At 39.5% G+C, this 16,199-nt stretch overlaps 2 protein-coding genes across 3 annotated transcripts; one reads left to right on the top strand and one right to left on the bottom strand.

Annotated features, from left to right (window-relative positions):
- Window positions 1–2,012: 2,012 nt before the first annotated feature.
- LOC145502632 (mesencephalic astrocyte-derived neurotrophic factor homolog) lies at window positions 2,013–6,702 on the bottom strand. The gene is made up of 4 exons (XM_081481971.1): window positions 6,529–6,702; window positions 4,968–5,092; window positions 4,366–4,507; window positions 2,013–2,954 (listed from the first exon to the last, which is right to left on the bottom strand). The coding sequence occupies exons 1-4, from the start codon at window positions 6,617–6,619 to the stop codon at window positions 2,794–2,796; spliced, it is 519 nt and encodes a 172-aa protein (XP_081338097.1). The 5' UTR covers window positions 6,620–6,702; the 3' UTR covers window positions 2,013–2,793.
- Window positions 6,703–6,883: 181 nt separating this feature from the next.
- Window positions 6,884–14,800, top strand: LOC145502631 (uncharacterized). Of its 2 annotated transcripts, XM_081481970.1 has the most exons (9): window positions 6,884–7,078; window positions 8,131–8,257; window positions 8,977–9,141; window positions 9,710–9,782; window positions 10,711–11,040; window positions 11,641–11,738; window positions 12,484–12,567; window positions 12,804–13,013; window positions 13,754–14,800. In XM_081481970.1, exons 1-9 carry the CDS (start codon window positions 7,011–7,013, stop codon window positions 14,192–14,194), a joined length of 1,596 nt encoding a protein of 531 aa, XP_081338096.1. In that variant the 5' UTR covers window positions 6,884–7,010; the 3' UTR covers window positions 14,195–14,800. The 2 variants fall into 2 exon arrangements, with proteins under 2 accessions (XP_081338096.1, XP_081338095.1); XM_081481969.1 differs by lacking the exon at window positions 6,884–7,078 and having other exon boundaries at window positions 7,384–8,257.
- The last annotated feature ends 1,399 nt before the right edge of the window (window positions 14,801–16,199 follow it).

Raw genomic sequence — 16,199 nt, 5'->3', positions numbered from 1 at the left:
CCCAGAATTCCAAAGTATAAAATCAGAGACATTTGTTCTATTAGTCAAACAGTGCAAAAAACAATCAGGCTGCAAGCGCGGGAAAAAATATCGCCGGTGGCAAACGCGGGAAATTTGTATCTGGTAGCAAGCGCGGGAAAAATGTGTCGCCGGTGGTAAACGCGGGGAATTGCTAACTGGTAGCAAGCACGAGAGAATTAAGGTGCCGCCGGTGGCAAACGCGGGGAATTGGTAACTGGTAATGAGTCGCCAGTGGCAAACGCGGGAAATTGGTAACTGCAACAGTAGCAGGAAACTGGCTTTTGGACTTGTCATAATATTCAAACAAGATTATATATAGCACGTGCAATACTTGGCCGTGCCATAAATGGGAAATGACGAATAAAACATGGAAGAGACTGAAACAACATATGTTGGGTTTCTTTTTGTCCATTCCTATAGCTTATCTCAATTTGTATAAAGTGTTATTTATCACCCGTGTTATTGTTGCTCTGAGACAAAAGAAGAATAAAAAGAAGGACGAGAGAATTACAAGAAAGTGAAAAAGAATTTGTTACGGATAAGTTAATTCTTTGGCGCAACCGAGTAAGCCACAAAACAACCAGAGAATCGTCAATAGTTGAGGTAAGGGATCATTCGGGACAGTGCCCAATGCTTAGAAAATATTTAACCGGCAATGGAGCAACCTGATTGGTCGATATTAGTTATAGACCTTCTAAACGAACCTAGCCATGTAACAAGTATGGGTTATTATTAACCGAGTGTGAGGCGAAGAGGGCTGAATATTGGCAAGGATCTTTCTTGTGTGTTTATGCACCGAAAGGCAGTCGAAGTCCTCAAAATATCAAGCAATCCTGACCGAATAAGATTGGCCGATAACGGATTTATTATACGGCATACAGGACACAATTATCTTGGGCAGACAGCGGGCAATCCCGCGTGCCGAAAGACCGTCCCGGAGCCCATCTTGCTCGCTTAGGAAGCCAATCACAGTGCAGGATTTGATTGGTCCATCTTGCTCGCTCGGGCCGACTTTCTAAAAGTCCTTTGCAACAATTCTTCCAACCAACAAACCAAACCAACCAGCTTACGTCGCTGGCGCTCGCCCTCGCGACTTCGTCGCTCGAAGATTACCCTCTCTTAAGTCAAAGATTAAGAAAAGGTCGGCTTGTGGCAAGTCTATCGCACGCGGAGCAAGACCTATATCATCGAGTCGCAATTCTATAAGTAGGTAAACCGTGGTTGCGCAACATTTTCTGCTGATGTGGGACCAACCAGGAAACAGATAACAAGACTCCTGACGAAATATTGGGCGCAATTTGTTGAAAAATAGAACCATGGCAGATTCAAGAGCACTCTTTCCTCTATGACGAAGTAAAGATTATTGCTATTAGTGTTCGATGTAGACAAGCATTGAGTTTGTTTTTTTCCTCTTTCGTTCAAGTCTTTCTCAATGCAATGAAAATCGTCCGAAACGCCATGACGTTTGGGTCACTTTCCATTCAACCAAAAGTTCCCGAATTTTCGAAACGATAACAAATGGTCTGGGACGGAAAGTTCCTGGGAAAGTTTCTGAAAAATTCGAATTTTTTATATTTCAGAAAGTAGGGTAGGTGGGGGGGGGGGGGGGGAGGGGGCGTTCAGGTGGAACGAAAATACCTTGCAAGGGTCGGCAAGATTAGAAATGTTCGAAAATTCGCGTATACCTTGCGAGGTTGTCTTTTTTACTGGACATTCCGGAAAGAGTTCGGAAAATACAATATTCCAGTCGCCTCCGGAAGTTTATGGGAATTCAAACCGGAATTTTCGGTCGAAAGGAAAGTGCTTTTAGAATCTTCAGAAAATCCCCGATTAAACGCTGGGCCGTTTATTGAAAACTCGATCTTGTAGACCTCTCCTCTAGTCTTGTCTTTTAGGAAGGCGTTTAGTGGGTATTCTTTCTTGTATAAATCTGGATTTCTTCATTAATGTTTCCTGTTTACATTGGAAAATTAATCAAAAACAAGAACAGATGATGATAATATATGAAACTTTAATAACATTCTTGGAATTCTTCAACCGGGGAAGTTAAATATACATTGAGCGAGAAACACCTTGCTAGGTACTGTAGTGTACAAAACTTGACAAAAACCATCTTTACGCTTTTCAAGGATCTGTTGCAGAAATGTTGCTTTGCTTTTGCTAAAAGTATGTGAAATTTACTTCCGAATCAAACTTTTATCTCACTGTCACTTACGTTTCTTAAATAATTATGTAAGTTTAGATAACAGTGAAAATCTCTTTTTCTGGAATTTCTCAAATAGGCTAAGGCTGTGTTCGCACTTGGTGCCGAGCACCGGCACAAAATAAAGTTGTGTTCCGACGCGGTGTAGTCCAAAGACCCAAGTACCATTTTCGTAACAGAAAACAAAGTCGGGCACTGTGCCCGAATTCTGGTGTGAGTACTTGGAAAAACGTGTGGTCACATTAGTGCCCAGCAAGAATCATGCTTGGCCAGCATACTTGGGCACCAAGTGTGAACATGATAGCCTAAGTAATGTTTTCCCAAGGAGGGGCCAACTTTAGTCTCAAAAGTGAGTCAAAGCTGACAAATTGCCAGTGCAGTTACATGTATTGTGTCTCTTCAAATGGCTGTGAAAGTTCTGTTAAAGCCAATATTAGCCAAGACAGAAAAAGCACGAGCTCTTGCAGGAATAAAACAAAAATGACCTTTTAGTAGAAAATTCCTGATTGAATGTGTAGCCTATAAAATCCAACATTTATTTTCTTAAATTGAATAACTTTCTACAATGCTCAGAGTTCTTGGTGTTCACTTTTAAGTTGTTCGATCCTCCTGATAAAGTCTGTCTTCTCTAAACATCCCACACATTCCTCATCCCAATCGCTCAATATCTTCTTGAGCTGTTTAACTCGCAGCTTCTTCAAATCAACTGCGTTAAGGTCAATCTGTTGGTCTGTAAGGGAAATTCAAGCATATATCAATTAGATGGTACAGCTATGGCAGAGGCAATATATCAAACACGAAAGACAGTGCTTGACTACATTTCCAAACTCTGACTGCGAGAAGAGAGTTGAGAATGTGACACATAGATGAGTATTTTTGATGAACTTCCAGTTGTTTAGAAATGTGGTCAAAGACGGTCTTTCGTGATCGATATATCTTCTTATAAATTGAAACTGAAAATGAGGAGAAAATGGAGAAATTAAATTGCAAAAATGTACGCTCATTAACAGGGCTGTGCTCTAGAAGCACCCAGGTGCCACAGGCTACCAAATTTTTCCTTTAGGCAACTAGAAAAACTTACTTTTTTCATATAAGCTTAAGCGCTGGGCACGCAGGATTTCTTGGTTAGGAACCTTTGGGCTCCTTGTAATTTTTCTTAAACCACAGCCTTGGTTATCCAAACACCTTCACCGTTATGATTTCCTTTGTTAAAACTTATGAATTATTAATGACATTGAGAAAATCATATCCAGTAGGAAGTTATAACTTCGAAAGTTTTCTTGTTACACATATGACTTCTGATTCACAGAGCAGTTAGGAGTCCATTGCATGCCTCTTGAGTTCTGCCTTGGATGCTGTATCGGCCCAACGCAGTTTACGGTAACCTTGGCCAAGGCTACAACCTGGACCTCATGATTCAGTGTCCAGCATGCTTTGAACCAGTGGGCCACGTTCAATAATACAGCACACTAATGAAGTCTGCATGTACAATGCAACCTCAGTAGTTCTCCTATGATTATGGGTAGGTAAAGTCTGCATACAAGCCAAGTGGTCCATCAGGCAGGAGCTTATCCTGGTTTCTGTAGCATGAAGATACTAGGAGTATTTCTACATCCCCCTGGATGGGATGTTACTCCATCGCAGGGTTACCCCCAGCATTAAAATTGCTGGTACCCATTTATACACCTGGGTGGAGAGAGGCACTGTCTCTTTACTCTCAGAGTAAAGTGTCTTGCCCAAGAACACAATGCAATGTCCCCAGCCAGGGCTTGAACCCAGACTGCTCAATCGAGAGACGAGTACACTAACTATGAGGAAACTCAGCCTCTTTGAGCTGTTCAGTAACATCTAGTTGGGACACAGTGAGAAAAATGGCACAGGATTTTTTTGTATGCACTGTATCCCAACTAATGTGACACCTAGAAGTGGCTACAGGACACTAGACAGTCCCTCTAAAATAAATTACTGTGTCCATAATATTTGCTTAATATTTAAGATGCTGTGTAGCAAGGCTGAAAAAGTTAAAAATTTAAAAAACCGAACATTTTTGACTAATTAAGTCAAATTCATCTCAATTTTTAACTTTTTTAGACTTGTATATAGCATCTCAAATTAAACTGTACTATCAAATTTGTACTAACCATACTGCAACTCGCAAATCTGTGCATCTTGCTTTTTAAGTTTCTCACATATCTTCTCTGCAGGCATGTGGTAACTCAGTGGCTTTGTGATTTCCTTCACCATTCCAGTTGCTGCATCTTCAGTGCCTCCGACATAGTAACACTGATAAATGTAATACAGTCTACCTTAGTTACAATGTTCATCTATACCACTGTTAAGTCCTATGATCATGTGATCCTCTTTCCTGTATTCTGATTGGCAGTATTTTATATGGCATGGCATAAACCCTTTTACATACAACTGTATGACTGGATTTACAAAAATGGTGTAAATTACAGATGCATTCATTTGCATCCAGTGAGCCATACACCAAAAAAAATCACATCAAGCTATGATGAAAAAAAAAAGAAGAAGAAAAACAGGTAGAAGAGCACAAAAAAAAAAGTATGAGAGTGTAGGAAAAAAGCCATTCCTCTGAAATTATGTATTGCAACCTTTGGAGAAAAACCCTAGACTTGGGCATTAACACTGGTTTCAAATAATTATGTGAATCTATACATGTTACTGATAATCCATGTACACATATTTGATACATTTCCATCACAAACATGACTCTACTTACAAATCTGTTTTCCTTGGTTTTTGCTTTTTTGCAGACAGCTCTAAACTTTTCATCAATCTTGTCTACACTTTTCATATCGTCGTCGGTCAATTTTTTAGCAAAATTTGTCAGAAACTTTATGCAAACTGGAAGGAATAAAACAAACAAAATCATATTGGACATGTTGCTCCAGAAAATATCAATACCGTTCACACAGAGGGTTTTTTGGTTGGAGCCCTTCCCCCACCCTCTTTCACATTCCTCTACAAATTAAAGGTTTTGCTCACACTTTCCTTTAAAAATTTTGGCTTTTGCAACCCTCCTCATGAAATTTTCAATGACTCTCCTTAGGGTAGGTATGGGTATTTTCTGGAGTTCTACACATTAAACAAAATAAAACAATTGCAGCCTACACAGCCTGCAAAGGTTTGATCAACCCGTAGCTGAGATTTGAACAAATTTCACATATTATTGAATGGTGCACAGCTGCTGCACACTTGTAGACCATGTGATTTAACTATTGTCATGCTTTCTCCTGTTTTTGATAAACCCTGTAGATTGACATGGTTAGCAAATAACAGTGTGCCTTACAATACTTTTAATTGACAAATGGATTTGGAAGTTCATTTGAAATTCCTTAAGTTCCCTCAGAGGTTTCCAGTCAAATGCTAACTTCAGAACCAAGTTGAGTTCTTTTGAGAACATCCCCTTGCGCTCACTCAATCTCTTTTACAAACTTTTAAATATATACAAAATTTTATATCTTGTGGTTTAAATTTATTGTTGGTTTAAAAAATCTTGATCATTGTCATAAAATCATTACAACAAATTACCTGAAAATTAGCCCTACAATAAGTGTCCATTATACCACAACTTAATTTATGTCTTCTACAGTCATGTTAAATGATCTTAACCAATCACATTATGCAGAGTATCCATCTTTTTTAGATAATAATGATACACGGTGGAGAGCAAAATTTATCTACAGCTGGGTACATCAGAGAGTAAAAAGCGTCATTTATTTGAACATCACGATCAGTTATAAATCTCCAAAACTTTGACATCTGGTTGTGTTCTCACGAAACTTTAATATTCGTTTGATTTGTCTGAATGAACGGATTAACTTGGCAAAACACTGTAACACACTTCTTATAACATAAACCTGCAGGTATATGAACAGGTATATAAGCTTTATACCATGAATTCAATTAATTGATTGACCGTACAATTCTAAGAATCAAGACTTACTCATAAACAATTGCAATAATTTGGTCAAATCTCTGTTAGGTATTTTCGGTCATTACCGTTTGTCAAGTCAAACATTATAGTAAGTTCACATCGAAGTCTCGCGGTAAATGTGAAATTAAACTTAAATTTAATTTGACAATATTTAATTTGCTTCTGCAGTTCAAAGGCTTTTGCCGAACACGTTAAAGAGCCCCTTCGTTTGTTTATAAAGCTACTGATTCTAAATCATCGCTACTTCACCAAACGTCAGCATTGTGCTGCTAACTGAAAAACCATACGTGTCATAAAACTTCCTCTAACTCAGTGAGGTAAGTTTTACATAATACTCACTAACCTTCGCATTCTCCCTCTTTTAACGCCGCTTCTGTCGGTAAAACGTAACAGCCAAGCAAGGCGTTTAGTGAAAGCACAATAAATAACCACATCTTTAAGAAACTAGCTGGATCAGACAAATATAACGTAAGATCTGCAAGGACTGTTTCCAAAAATCTTTCACGTTTACCGGCTGATTACGCAAAATGCCAATGCTAGTGGAGTAGTTGGCGAACTCTGATTGGTCCAGACATTTACACGCCGACAAAATTCAAAACCAGCGGCTTCTAGCTTGATAAGCCCGCTATTTCTTGACCAGCGTTTCAGTTTTGAAATTTAGTCACCAGTCTTACAAACGAGAGATAACTCATGTTTATTGCTATGGAAATCAAGGAACTCCAGAAGGCAACGCTAATGGCGTTCTAGAATTCTTCGAATTTTCGAACGAAAATGATGGTGATGGTGTACTAGAGAAGAAATACTGGTAGATGAGTCGCTAGCGCGATGTCTCTGTCGTCAGTGTTGCCTGCTTTGCCCGGTGTCTACACACAAAAGAGCAACACAAAGCAAAAGTTAGTTGTTTTACGTTGCATGACTATTCGGCTTCAAACTTTAAATATTGATGTTTACTTTCCAAAATAAGGGCCTGAAGCCAATTTAAGGAACATTTGGGCTTGGAATCTTGTTTTTAAACTTATTATTAATATTGTTCGGATCAAGTAAAACATTTCAGCGTATCTTTTAAAGTAGTTAGTTTTTTATAGATATATATTATTTATACATGCTCTTTTTATTTTGCGTTATACAGGGCCCCCGTTGATACAAGTCCTGCGACTGAAGGGGTCACCCTGTTTAAATTCTTTTTTTAAAAAAGAAAAAAAGTTGGTTTACGTTCTCTAGAACCTAAGGTTAACTGCTGATTTCATTTGTTTATCATGAATGTTGCTTCCTCGATTTCTTTGGCAAATTAAATACATGAATTCCTTTGGTACCAAGATTTCAATCACTATAGATCTAAAGAAAAGAAAATGATTCACATTAATGAAAGATTTTCCTTCCTTTGTAAGAAAGCCAGTAAGAATTTTTTTTGGAATTGTGTGTTTGTTTTTCTGTACGTCTAAACAAAACTGCATTGCATTGCAACAACAGGAAGGGTGAATATTTTTATGCAACTTTTTGCAACTGTATTTCATGATATTGGACATTACTTGTAAATAACCAACATTGGTCATAAAGTCATCATTCAGAACTCTAATCACATCATCAAAGGACATGCAATGTACAGCTTGACTCTGGACTTGTTTTAGAAACTCTCACACACAAAAAATGAATTTGCAAAAATGCTTGTACTTATCCTGTGCCAGACAGTAAGCAAAAAAAAATTGACTCTAATGATGTCTTATGGAACAAAACTGCTTGCATCTGAATGGCATACATCTCAAGGCACGTGCTGTCTTGTTTTTGTCTGCAACTCAGTGATAAAGCAACATAGGGAAACAAAATTTTATATGCACAGAGACATTGTAAATAATCAGGGATTCTGGGGAAAAAGTGTCCCTTGTTCAGAATCTCAAATTTCATTTAAAACAGTCTTGCAGAAGATTTTGGTCACTTTTTCATATAGGGTGCTTGAAACAACCAGCAATGCTGCAAGCTCTGTGCATTCCAAAAAGAGCAAGAATAAACACCAAGCAGAAGCTGAAAAGCAGAAGGCTGAAGCGGAAGCTAAGGCTGCTAAAGACAGAGAAGAGGTGGGATCTTTTGTTCATAATTTGTTTGTCATACAATCTTTGTTGGAGAGTGTGTGACAAACACTACATGTAATCAACATTGTGTGACAAGCATTATGTGTGACATACATTGTTGTGCACAAACGTTCTGTGGGGTAATTGCATAACAAGAATTGCAAGTAATGGACTGAATCTAGAGGACAGCCCCCCACCTTAATTTAAGGCTCGAAGTTGGTCCCACCTTATAAAGGGATCTTGCTCTACCACTGGGAAGGAAACACTGTGAATAAGCATTGAATGAGGAGGATTAGGTGACAAGCACCAAGTACATGTACTAGTAGTTATGACTAAAGGAGAAACACTTTTTGATGTGTGTGTGATGACCATCATGTGAAAAGTATGGTACGATGGAGATCTGTGACGTAACAAGCATACATGTAACAAACATGTGATAACCATTGTGATGAACATAATTTTGCTTATTTACAATATAAGTACTGTCGGGCAAACAACATTAAATGTGAGTCAAGCATGACCAACATACATGTAATTCATGGTGCTTAGTGCCGTGTGACAGGTATTTGCGTGACAGCCTAATTAAGCATTGTGTGACAAGTATTATACAGGTAAGGCAAGGACAAGCAGGTGCTGCAGGACACTTACATTCAGTAGTAACATTTCTATGAGATGTAAAGTTCTGTGAAAATAATTTAAGTTATTTTTTCTTCCTTTTTAATCAGCAATGTGTTCGTCTCTACGAGATGTGGTCCAAAATCAAACAGGAAGAGAAAGATGAACACTACCAGTACTTGAAAGAACGAGTCTCCATTCAGCATGAACTCATTAAAAGACAAGACATGCTATTTAAGAAACGGCAAGCGCAAATTGAGCAAAAGCGTTGGAAGGTATGTCCAACTTTATCTGTTGAGTATCTGAAGAGTGTAGAGAACAGCAAAAATAAAAGGTAGTAAATTTTAGGAAAGAAAGAAGATAGGGAACTTTTTCGACTGGAATTTTCTGGCATTCATTCAACCTTCAGTTTGATTGTGGTAAATTTATGTTTCGATCTGAAATTCAGTCTGCTTTTAATTTTCGTTTTGTCTCATTATTTATTAATACCATTATCAGTGTTTTCATCATTAATAATTAACAAATGAATTAGCTTTCATCTTAGTTTACATTTTGACTTAAAGAATTTGTACAAAGTGTAACTCAAGATGCTGAGAACAAAAACTATCAACAGCACCATGAAATGAATCCATTCTTTGGTGCAAATTTGTATTCATTTGAAACCTTTTAGCAAGTATCAGAGTGTGTGACTTTAGAATAGCAGCTAGTATTTTTTTAAGTAATTAGATTCAAGTTTCCTAGTAACAGTTTGTTTATTAAACGTTATTTTTTTTTATCTAGCACATTTTGTGATTATACTGTCAGGTGGTAATTCTCCAAAATCTTTTGTTGTTTTTTGTGTAGATAAAAGAAGCCAAACGTCTTGACAAGATGGCTAAGTCAAAAGAATACTCCGACTTTGTTCGAGATGTCTTAGGTAGGTGAAAGATTTGTAGAAATGAACTTTTATTTTTGCATGTAATTTACATTTTGTAATAGAAAACTTTAAAATTTTGCCTAAACTTCATAGCAGTATTATAATTTAAACTAGTAACACGCTTGTTGTAAACTAGTATGCTTTATAATTTTCCGTTTTAATGAAACAATCGAAATTGACAGATTTTAGCTCTATGGATTCAGAGCAGAGGAAGAGTATCGTGAAAACGTGTCATTTAAACTAAGAATTGTGCAAGTAAAATAATTTTGCATCGAAGACTTTCAGTGCACGTGAAAAGTTTTTGCCCGTTTTATTTATTTCCCAGTGTTTTCTGAAAGAAATAAAGAAAACTGTCTCTGTGTTTCGTGACCTATTGAAACACTCGTTACAGTTTGGGAGAAGTCGAAATCACTGTGGAAACACTCGCCTTTGGCCCGCATTCCCACAGCATTTCTCGTGCTCCCAAACTTCCACTTGGGTAGACCTCTATTGTTCCATAGATACCCAGAAAATGTTTTATATTTCTTAAACTAAAAACAGAAGTATGGCTTTTAGCAAGCGCTTACTTGCGCCCCCTCCACACTAATCCGTTACGAAAACGGAGCTTTTCGAAAACGCTCTTCAAACCGGACGAATTTGAAAACGAAAAACATTTTGAAAAAGGAGCTTTTCGAAAACGATGGCTTCACTATGATCATGTGATTTTCTTGCTCGAGTTTTCCTCAAACACGAATCCAAAATACTGCTTGCTGCGTTTTCAAATTTCTCCGGCGTAGTGTGAACGGAAAACATTTGATGCGTTTTCAGAGTGAAAATGCCGTTTTCAAAGTTCTCCCACGTACTGTAATCAGGACCTTACAGGGTGTTTCCTCATGGGTATCAGCACTGAATCTCTTTCAGGTTGTAACTTTTAATGTTGTCTTCACAGCTCAAGACAGGAAGAAAGCTCTCAGTTTAAAATCCCATGTTCGCGTTATCAGCAGCCACCAACCCGTCCATGTATCGCAATTATCAGGAGACAAGCGAAGTAGTTACGACAGCTCGAAATCTCAAACTCCAGGACAATCTAGTCTAGAAAGCAGTGGACCTGCTGGAACAGAGAGTTCACTCTTGACGGATAACTTTAAGGAATTGTTGTTAGACCCTGTAGATGTGCAGTTACTGAAGCTGTTGGGACCTGATGCAGAAGATTTTCTACATCCGACCTTCCGCGATGGAGCGAAGAAGACTCTTAATCCGATGGTGGTGCAAAGAAAATGTGAGTATGCGTGCACGTGCGTGTTTTTGCGTGCGGATCGTGTGTGCGGATCGTGCGTGCGGATTGTGCGCGCGAACTTGAGTGCACGCGCGATCTTTGCGGTGCAGAAGAAAACGAATGTTTTGACCCGGTTGTATGGACAACATTTTCGTGCAAATTGACGTACGGCAAGGGAAACGAAAAGCGTTATGGGGCGCAAGGCCAGCCGTGTTGCAAAGTGCAGCAACATGTTGCGCGGATAGGAACTACAGTAGGTCAGATTTTTTGCCGCAAATTGCAACGTGGGTGGAGATACGCTCGATAAAGTTTTTTCTCAAGTAATATATCTAACACGAAAGACCGTGTTTGACTACATTTCTAAACCCCAAGAGTCCCAACTGGGGGAGGCAGACCCATTGGCAATATTACTAACATGACCGAGGAATTGAACTAGCGAGAAACAATTCCAGCTAAGTCGTCAGAGCGAGACTTGAACCCCGTAACCTCCGGATTTCAAGTCCGGCGCCCTATCGGCTCTGCCACGCTACCTCAGGGGAGTGTACTGTATGCAAATGCCATGAAATGAAAAGCATATTTTGTTGTTACTTTTTGATAACCAAGTGAGCGGCGTTGGAGCAAGAGAACTGTGGGGTACGCTGAGGAGAAATTCACAGGTTAAACTAGAAAAACAAGATGACGTAATACCTCTTGATGTTAAGGTAAGAACAGTAATGTGGAGGAGTGGGGAATGGGGTGTAGTATGTTTATTATGATAAACAAACAAAAAAATATCGCGGTATTCTGAAACGATACGCAGGCTCTTATCCTTTTGGAAAAATTAGTCTAAGAGAAAAAGAGCTCTGGTCTTATAAACCTCCTTCTTTCGAGAATATAATCCAGTGGTTATGGACTTTCTGCAGGGCCTTCATGTAAATCAAAACTAGTATCTTGGCATTGTGGACCTTGTTCTGTATATTACTGTATATCGCTAAGTATACTCGGTGATCTGAGATTTTGATTTAACGACTGTATAGCTTGCTTTGTGTTTCACATGGTTTTCTTTTTGTAAAAACGAAAAGAGTTTTGCCTTGCAGTGTTCTTATCTGTACTTGAAAACAGATGTATTCTCGATCTTTGAAACGCAAAATTTCTTATGATTTAAAGGTTTACACATACAAAAAAGTTAACCTTCCAAATTGAATCCGACCAAAAATGTTCTCTCCCTCTTCACCTCCCCCTCCCCTACCCTACCCTAGGGATACCCCGTGGAGGAGATTTTTCTTATAGTTACGATTCTCGCGTGCAACTGATTGCTGCGTTTGATTTAGACGATTGTATCACCAATTCTGTTGCTGTTTTTTTCACTTGTCTTCAAATAGCAAATTCATGAAGTGGTGACCCATGTTACTTCGTAATTGCATTTTTTATTTTTTATTGATTTATTTTTTTTGTGTGGTCCTCCAGAATGCGTATAAAGCTTTTCTTCGAGAATGTCTCCATAACAACATCCCTACAGTCCGAAGGAGTTTCTGTAAAGATGAGGAAGATGTGAGTAAATATAAACAACAGCTTCTATTTGGCGCGAAAATATGCTGGGATATTTGTTCCGAGAAGCGAACATAGCTCGAGGAAAACTGTAAGCTTTAAGGAATTTACATTTTATGCATTTTGAGATTGAAGACGCCTTTTTAATTTCTCCGGTGTTGTGTTAACGGGGCCTTAAAACGGACGATTTAGGTTATCATTGCTATTTACTAATGATACTTTATCTTCTTTTCCTGAAGGTCTTCGAAGAAGATCGTGTAAGCGAGAGTCAGTTAATACAAGACATCAGGTTCACCCGGCATCGCCTCGAGCTCATGTTTAGAGTGGCTCACATGAACCGCGACAAAACAAAGCTACTGGTGAAAACCATGGACCCAGGGGACCCCTCTGAGGGGACAGTGAGTCGACCTCCGAGGTACAATCCTCAGCAGATACTGGAAATACCGATGGTAAGTGAATCGAATTCAAACGTGCATTTTGAGCGAACTGCTACTGTGCCTTGCATACGTTGACTGCGCCCGCAGTTCGAGAGGCAGTCAAAACTGAGCTGTCCTTCCGAAACGACACGACAGTAGTCTTTTTCTTCGCAGCTAGCAAAAATATACATAATGGCGAATGCTTAAGTTGCTTTGGCCTCTTTTAATACTTAACTCGAGAATCCTGGGCTTAAATGAACGAAAAACAATATATTTTGTATTACATAACACAACTATTATCCTACCTGGCGACATTGGACGAGCGACACAGAACCATTCACATTTTTTACCCTTACCCCTACAAACTGATAGCAATGGTTTTTTAGTCTCCTTCGCAGCCGTTATTAGGGTCGTCACGCAACGTTTCTCGCCGTTGCGTGACGACCCTAATAACGGCTGCGAAGGAGACTATGGTTTTTGGAATTATAAATCCCTTTTCGTGAATATTCAATGCCGTGTCCCGAGAGAAATATTGCCCAACTTCAATGCGTTTCCTGTAAACTTACATTGACATCAAGACAGTACAGTTTTTCCCGCGAACTGAATCCTGATTGGTCAATTCCAATTTCAGGCGCACCAGCCGTATGCAAGGGATCTTAGATGTTTCTTAATTGTGGTTTCGTTAAAACTTTTTCCCGTTTGCTTGTAGGAACCAAGCTGCATGTATTTTCCGCTTTTGATATTGATTTTTTCGCATTGATTTTCATTTCTAGGCGAACCGTCTTGCACCATTGCCAGCGCTGACTTTAACAGACTCGGAGGGGGAACGCCATTCCTTACACGTCCCCGCCTCCCCTCGGGAGACCACCCAGGAACCGGAGAAAGAACACGACGTTGTTGTCGGGGGAGAAAAAATCAAATTCCTCACTGAAGAAATGGCAACCTGTAGAGGAGAATTCAGTAAACGGCATAAAGCTCCAGGATGCTCCACAGAAATGGCCCCTATTAGTAAAGGGCTGCCTAAAAAGGTCAATTTTAGAGGAACTCTCTCGGCCCCTGCAAGTAGCATGGGTGCAAGAGAGGTTAAGAAGAACAGAGGTAGACCGTGGGAACCGCTCAGTTTAAGTGCTCTGTTGGAGTATAATGCTCCAGTAGGTGCACCCGGTTGTGGAGACTTTCTTTTAGGTCAAACTAAAACTTGGAAAATACAGTGATAAGATTGTCCTAAAGTGAAGCGACGAGGTGAAAGTCTGCGCTTGCGCTTCGTTCTGCTGACCAAGTAACACTGAAGGCGAAGAGCGGTTCGTGTAAACCATAATAGAGTGTCGCCTATCAAATGAACTTGGTGAGCAACGACAGCCGAAAGAGAAGCCATTCCTGAAAGTGTGTCCTCGAACGGAGTCATCGTTTTGTTGGAACTTTGAATAGACTACGTGTACGCCGTCATGGATTGTCCAGCGGTCAGCGTCTTTCCTCGCGTTTTTCGAATCTCGCTCGGCTATCTATGTTGGACAAGTGGAACTGTAGTCCAATGTTCAAGAGATACGATTGATGGGTCGACATGCATGTGTGCAACTTCAAAAGAGTGAAAAAGTTTAAAGTAATAGAAATCCTTGATTTCATGTCGTAAATAGCGAGAAGCCAACAAATCACGTGAAGTTGCTGCCTTTATGTGAATTGTCACGTGCCAAGGTGACGTGCTATAGAGTAATGTGTTAGAGCAATACGGATATATTCGTGTGCCCAGAAAGAGCTTTGAAGGATATAGTATTTCTATTTTTAATATAAAATCACTTTGTAAATAAAAGGGAAAAAGCTGATCCTATCTTAGTATTGACTTTTGCACTTGTGCTGGGGGGAATTACATTTTAATCCGAATTTTCGATCCACGGTTCCTTGACGCCTGGTTATAATTATTTTGCCTTTGTGCTGCTTATTACTCGCACCTTTTTCAGCAAGCGTCCAAACTTGATCTGGTTCTCATATTTCACGATATTCTGAAGGACGCACCAGTATCAGAGTCAGATACAAGCAGTTGTGGACTTCCAGCGGGACAACGTATGGGACAGCACTCGGGTAATGATTTGGGAAAATATTGCGAAAGCTTAATAACTGCCGTGTCAATAACGGTCTTAATAATTCTCTGTCATCTCCCAAATTATGCGTTCAAATCGGCGTGTCTTCCAAAGGAGACCAAGACATTCATAAAAACCTGCAAATAACACCCGTTACAATTTGCATGGCGGAAAGCGTAGGAAATCCTTTGCTTTACATCTCCAGAATGTAAAGGGATCGGCAGAAATTTCGATGATCGATAGGTTGGATGGCTGGAACGTTCCTTAGATTTGAGCTGGCGAGTTGAAGCAAATAACGTTCACATACAAAGTGGTAGGGCGTTAATTATTTGACCACCTGGCCACCTAACTCTGATTAAATTACTCAACAGACGCAGTAATTAAATGTCACATTCCCACGAATGCACAAGTGGGGCAGGGAGGGAACCATTTGTTGGATTTTCCCCGGGGATTTGCAATGTTTAAAACGCCATTACGGGAAACCTTAATTCCAGCCTAGAGCTCGCTCTACAAGATAAGGTATCCATCTCAATGATGATTATAACGTCATAAGAGGCCCTTAAGTTTTAGTATTATCTTGAATGGTGTCGTTGAATTTCATAACTCCAGAGATATAGCACTGGGGTAAAATTTCATCATACAGAAATGAACAGTTGATATCGCCTTGAAAAACAAAAGAAAATAGTCGTGTGTTTTTGTCATGAGCCCCTGGTTCGGGAGATTGGGCAGCCACTCCCTACCAGTTTACGACTCACAATAAATTTACCTTACCTTACCCTACATATAAACAATAGCCTCCATTTGGCGGCGAAATATGCTCGGATATTTGTCCGAGGATATTGTCTGTTCGCTTCTCGGAACAGACAATATCCTCGGACAAATATCGGCCAAATGGAGGCTTTTGTTGTTGTTGTTGTTGTTGTTGTTTATCGTTGCTTCAAGCGCGCGGTTTTGAAAATTGGGGAATATCCCCAGTTTTAGTTGGGGGAATATTTAGTCACGTGATGCATTTAGACCAATTGCGCACGAGCGAAAATATTTGATGGATTATAAAAGTAAAGACACGGACGGAAATTTGACATAACATGAAACAGTTTTATCGGAAATAGCTTCAGGTTGTTGACATTTACTCGGCACTAGCGCA

This window comes from Orbicella franksi, chromosome 11 (genome assembly GCF_964199315.1).
Source record: "Orbicella franksi chromosome 11, jaOrbFran1.1, whole genome shotgun sequence".
In the NCBI taxonomy this organism is placed as follows: Eukaryota; Metazoa; Cnidaria; class Anthozoa; order Scleractinia; family Merulinidae; genus Orbicella; species Orbicella franksi.
This window is presented reverse-complemented; position numbering and strand designations above follow the sequence as displayed.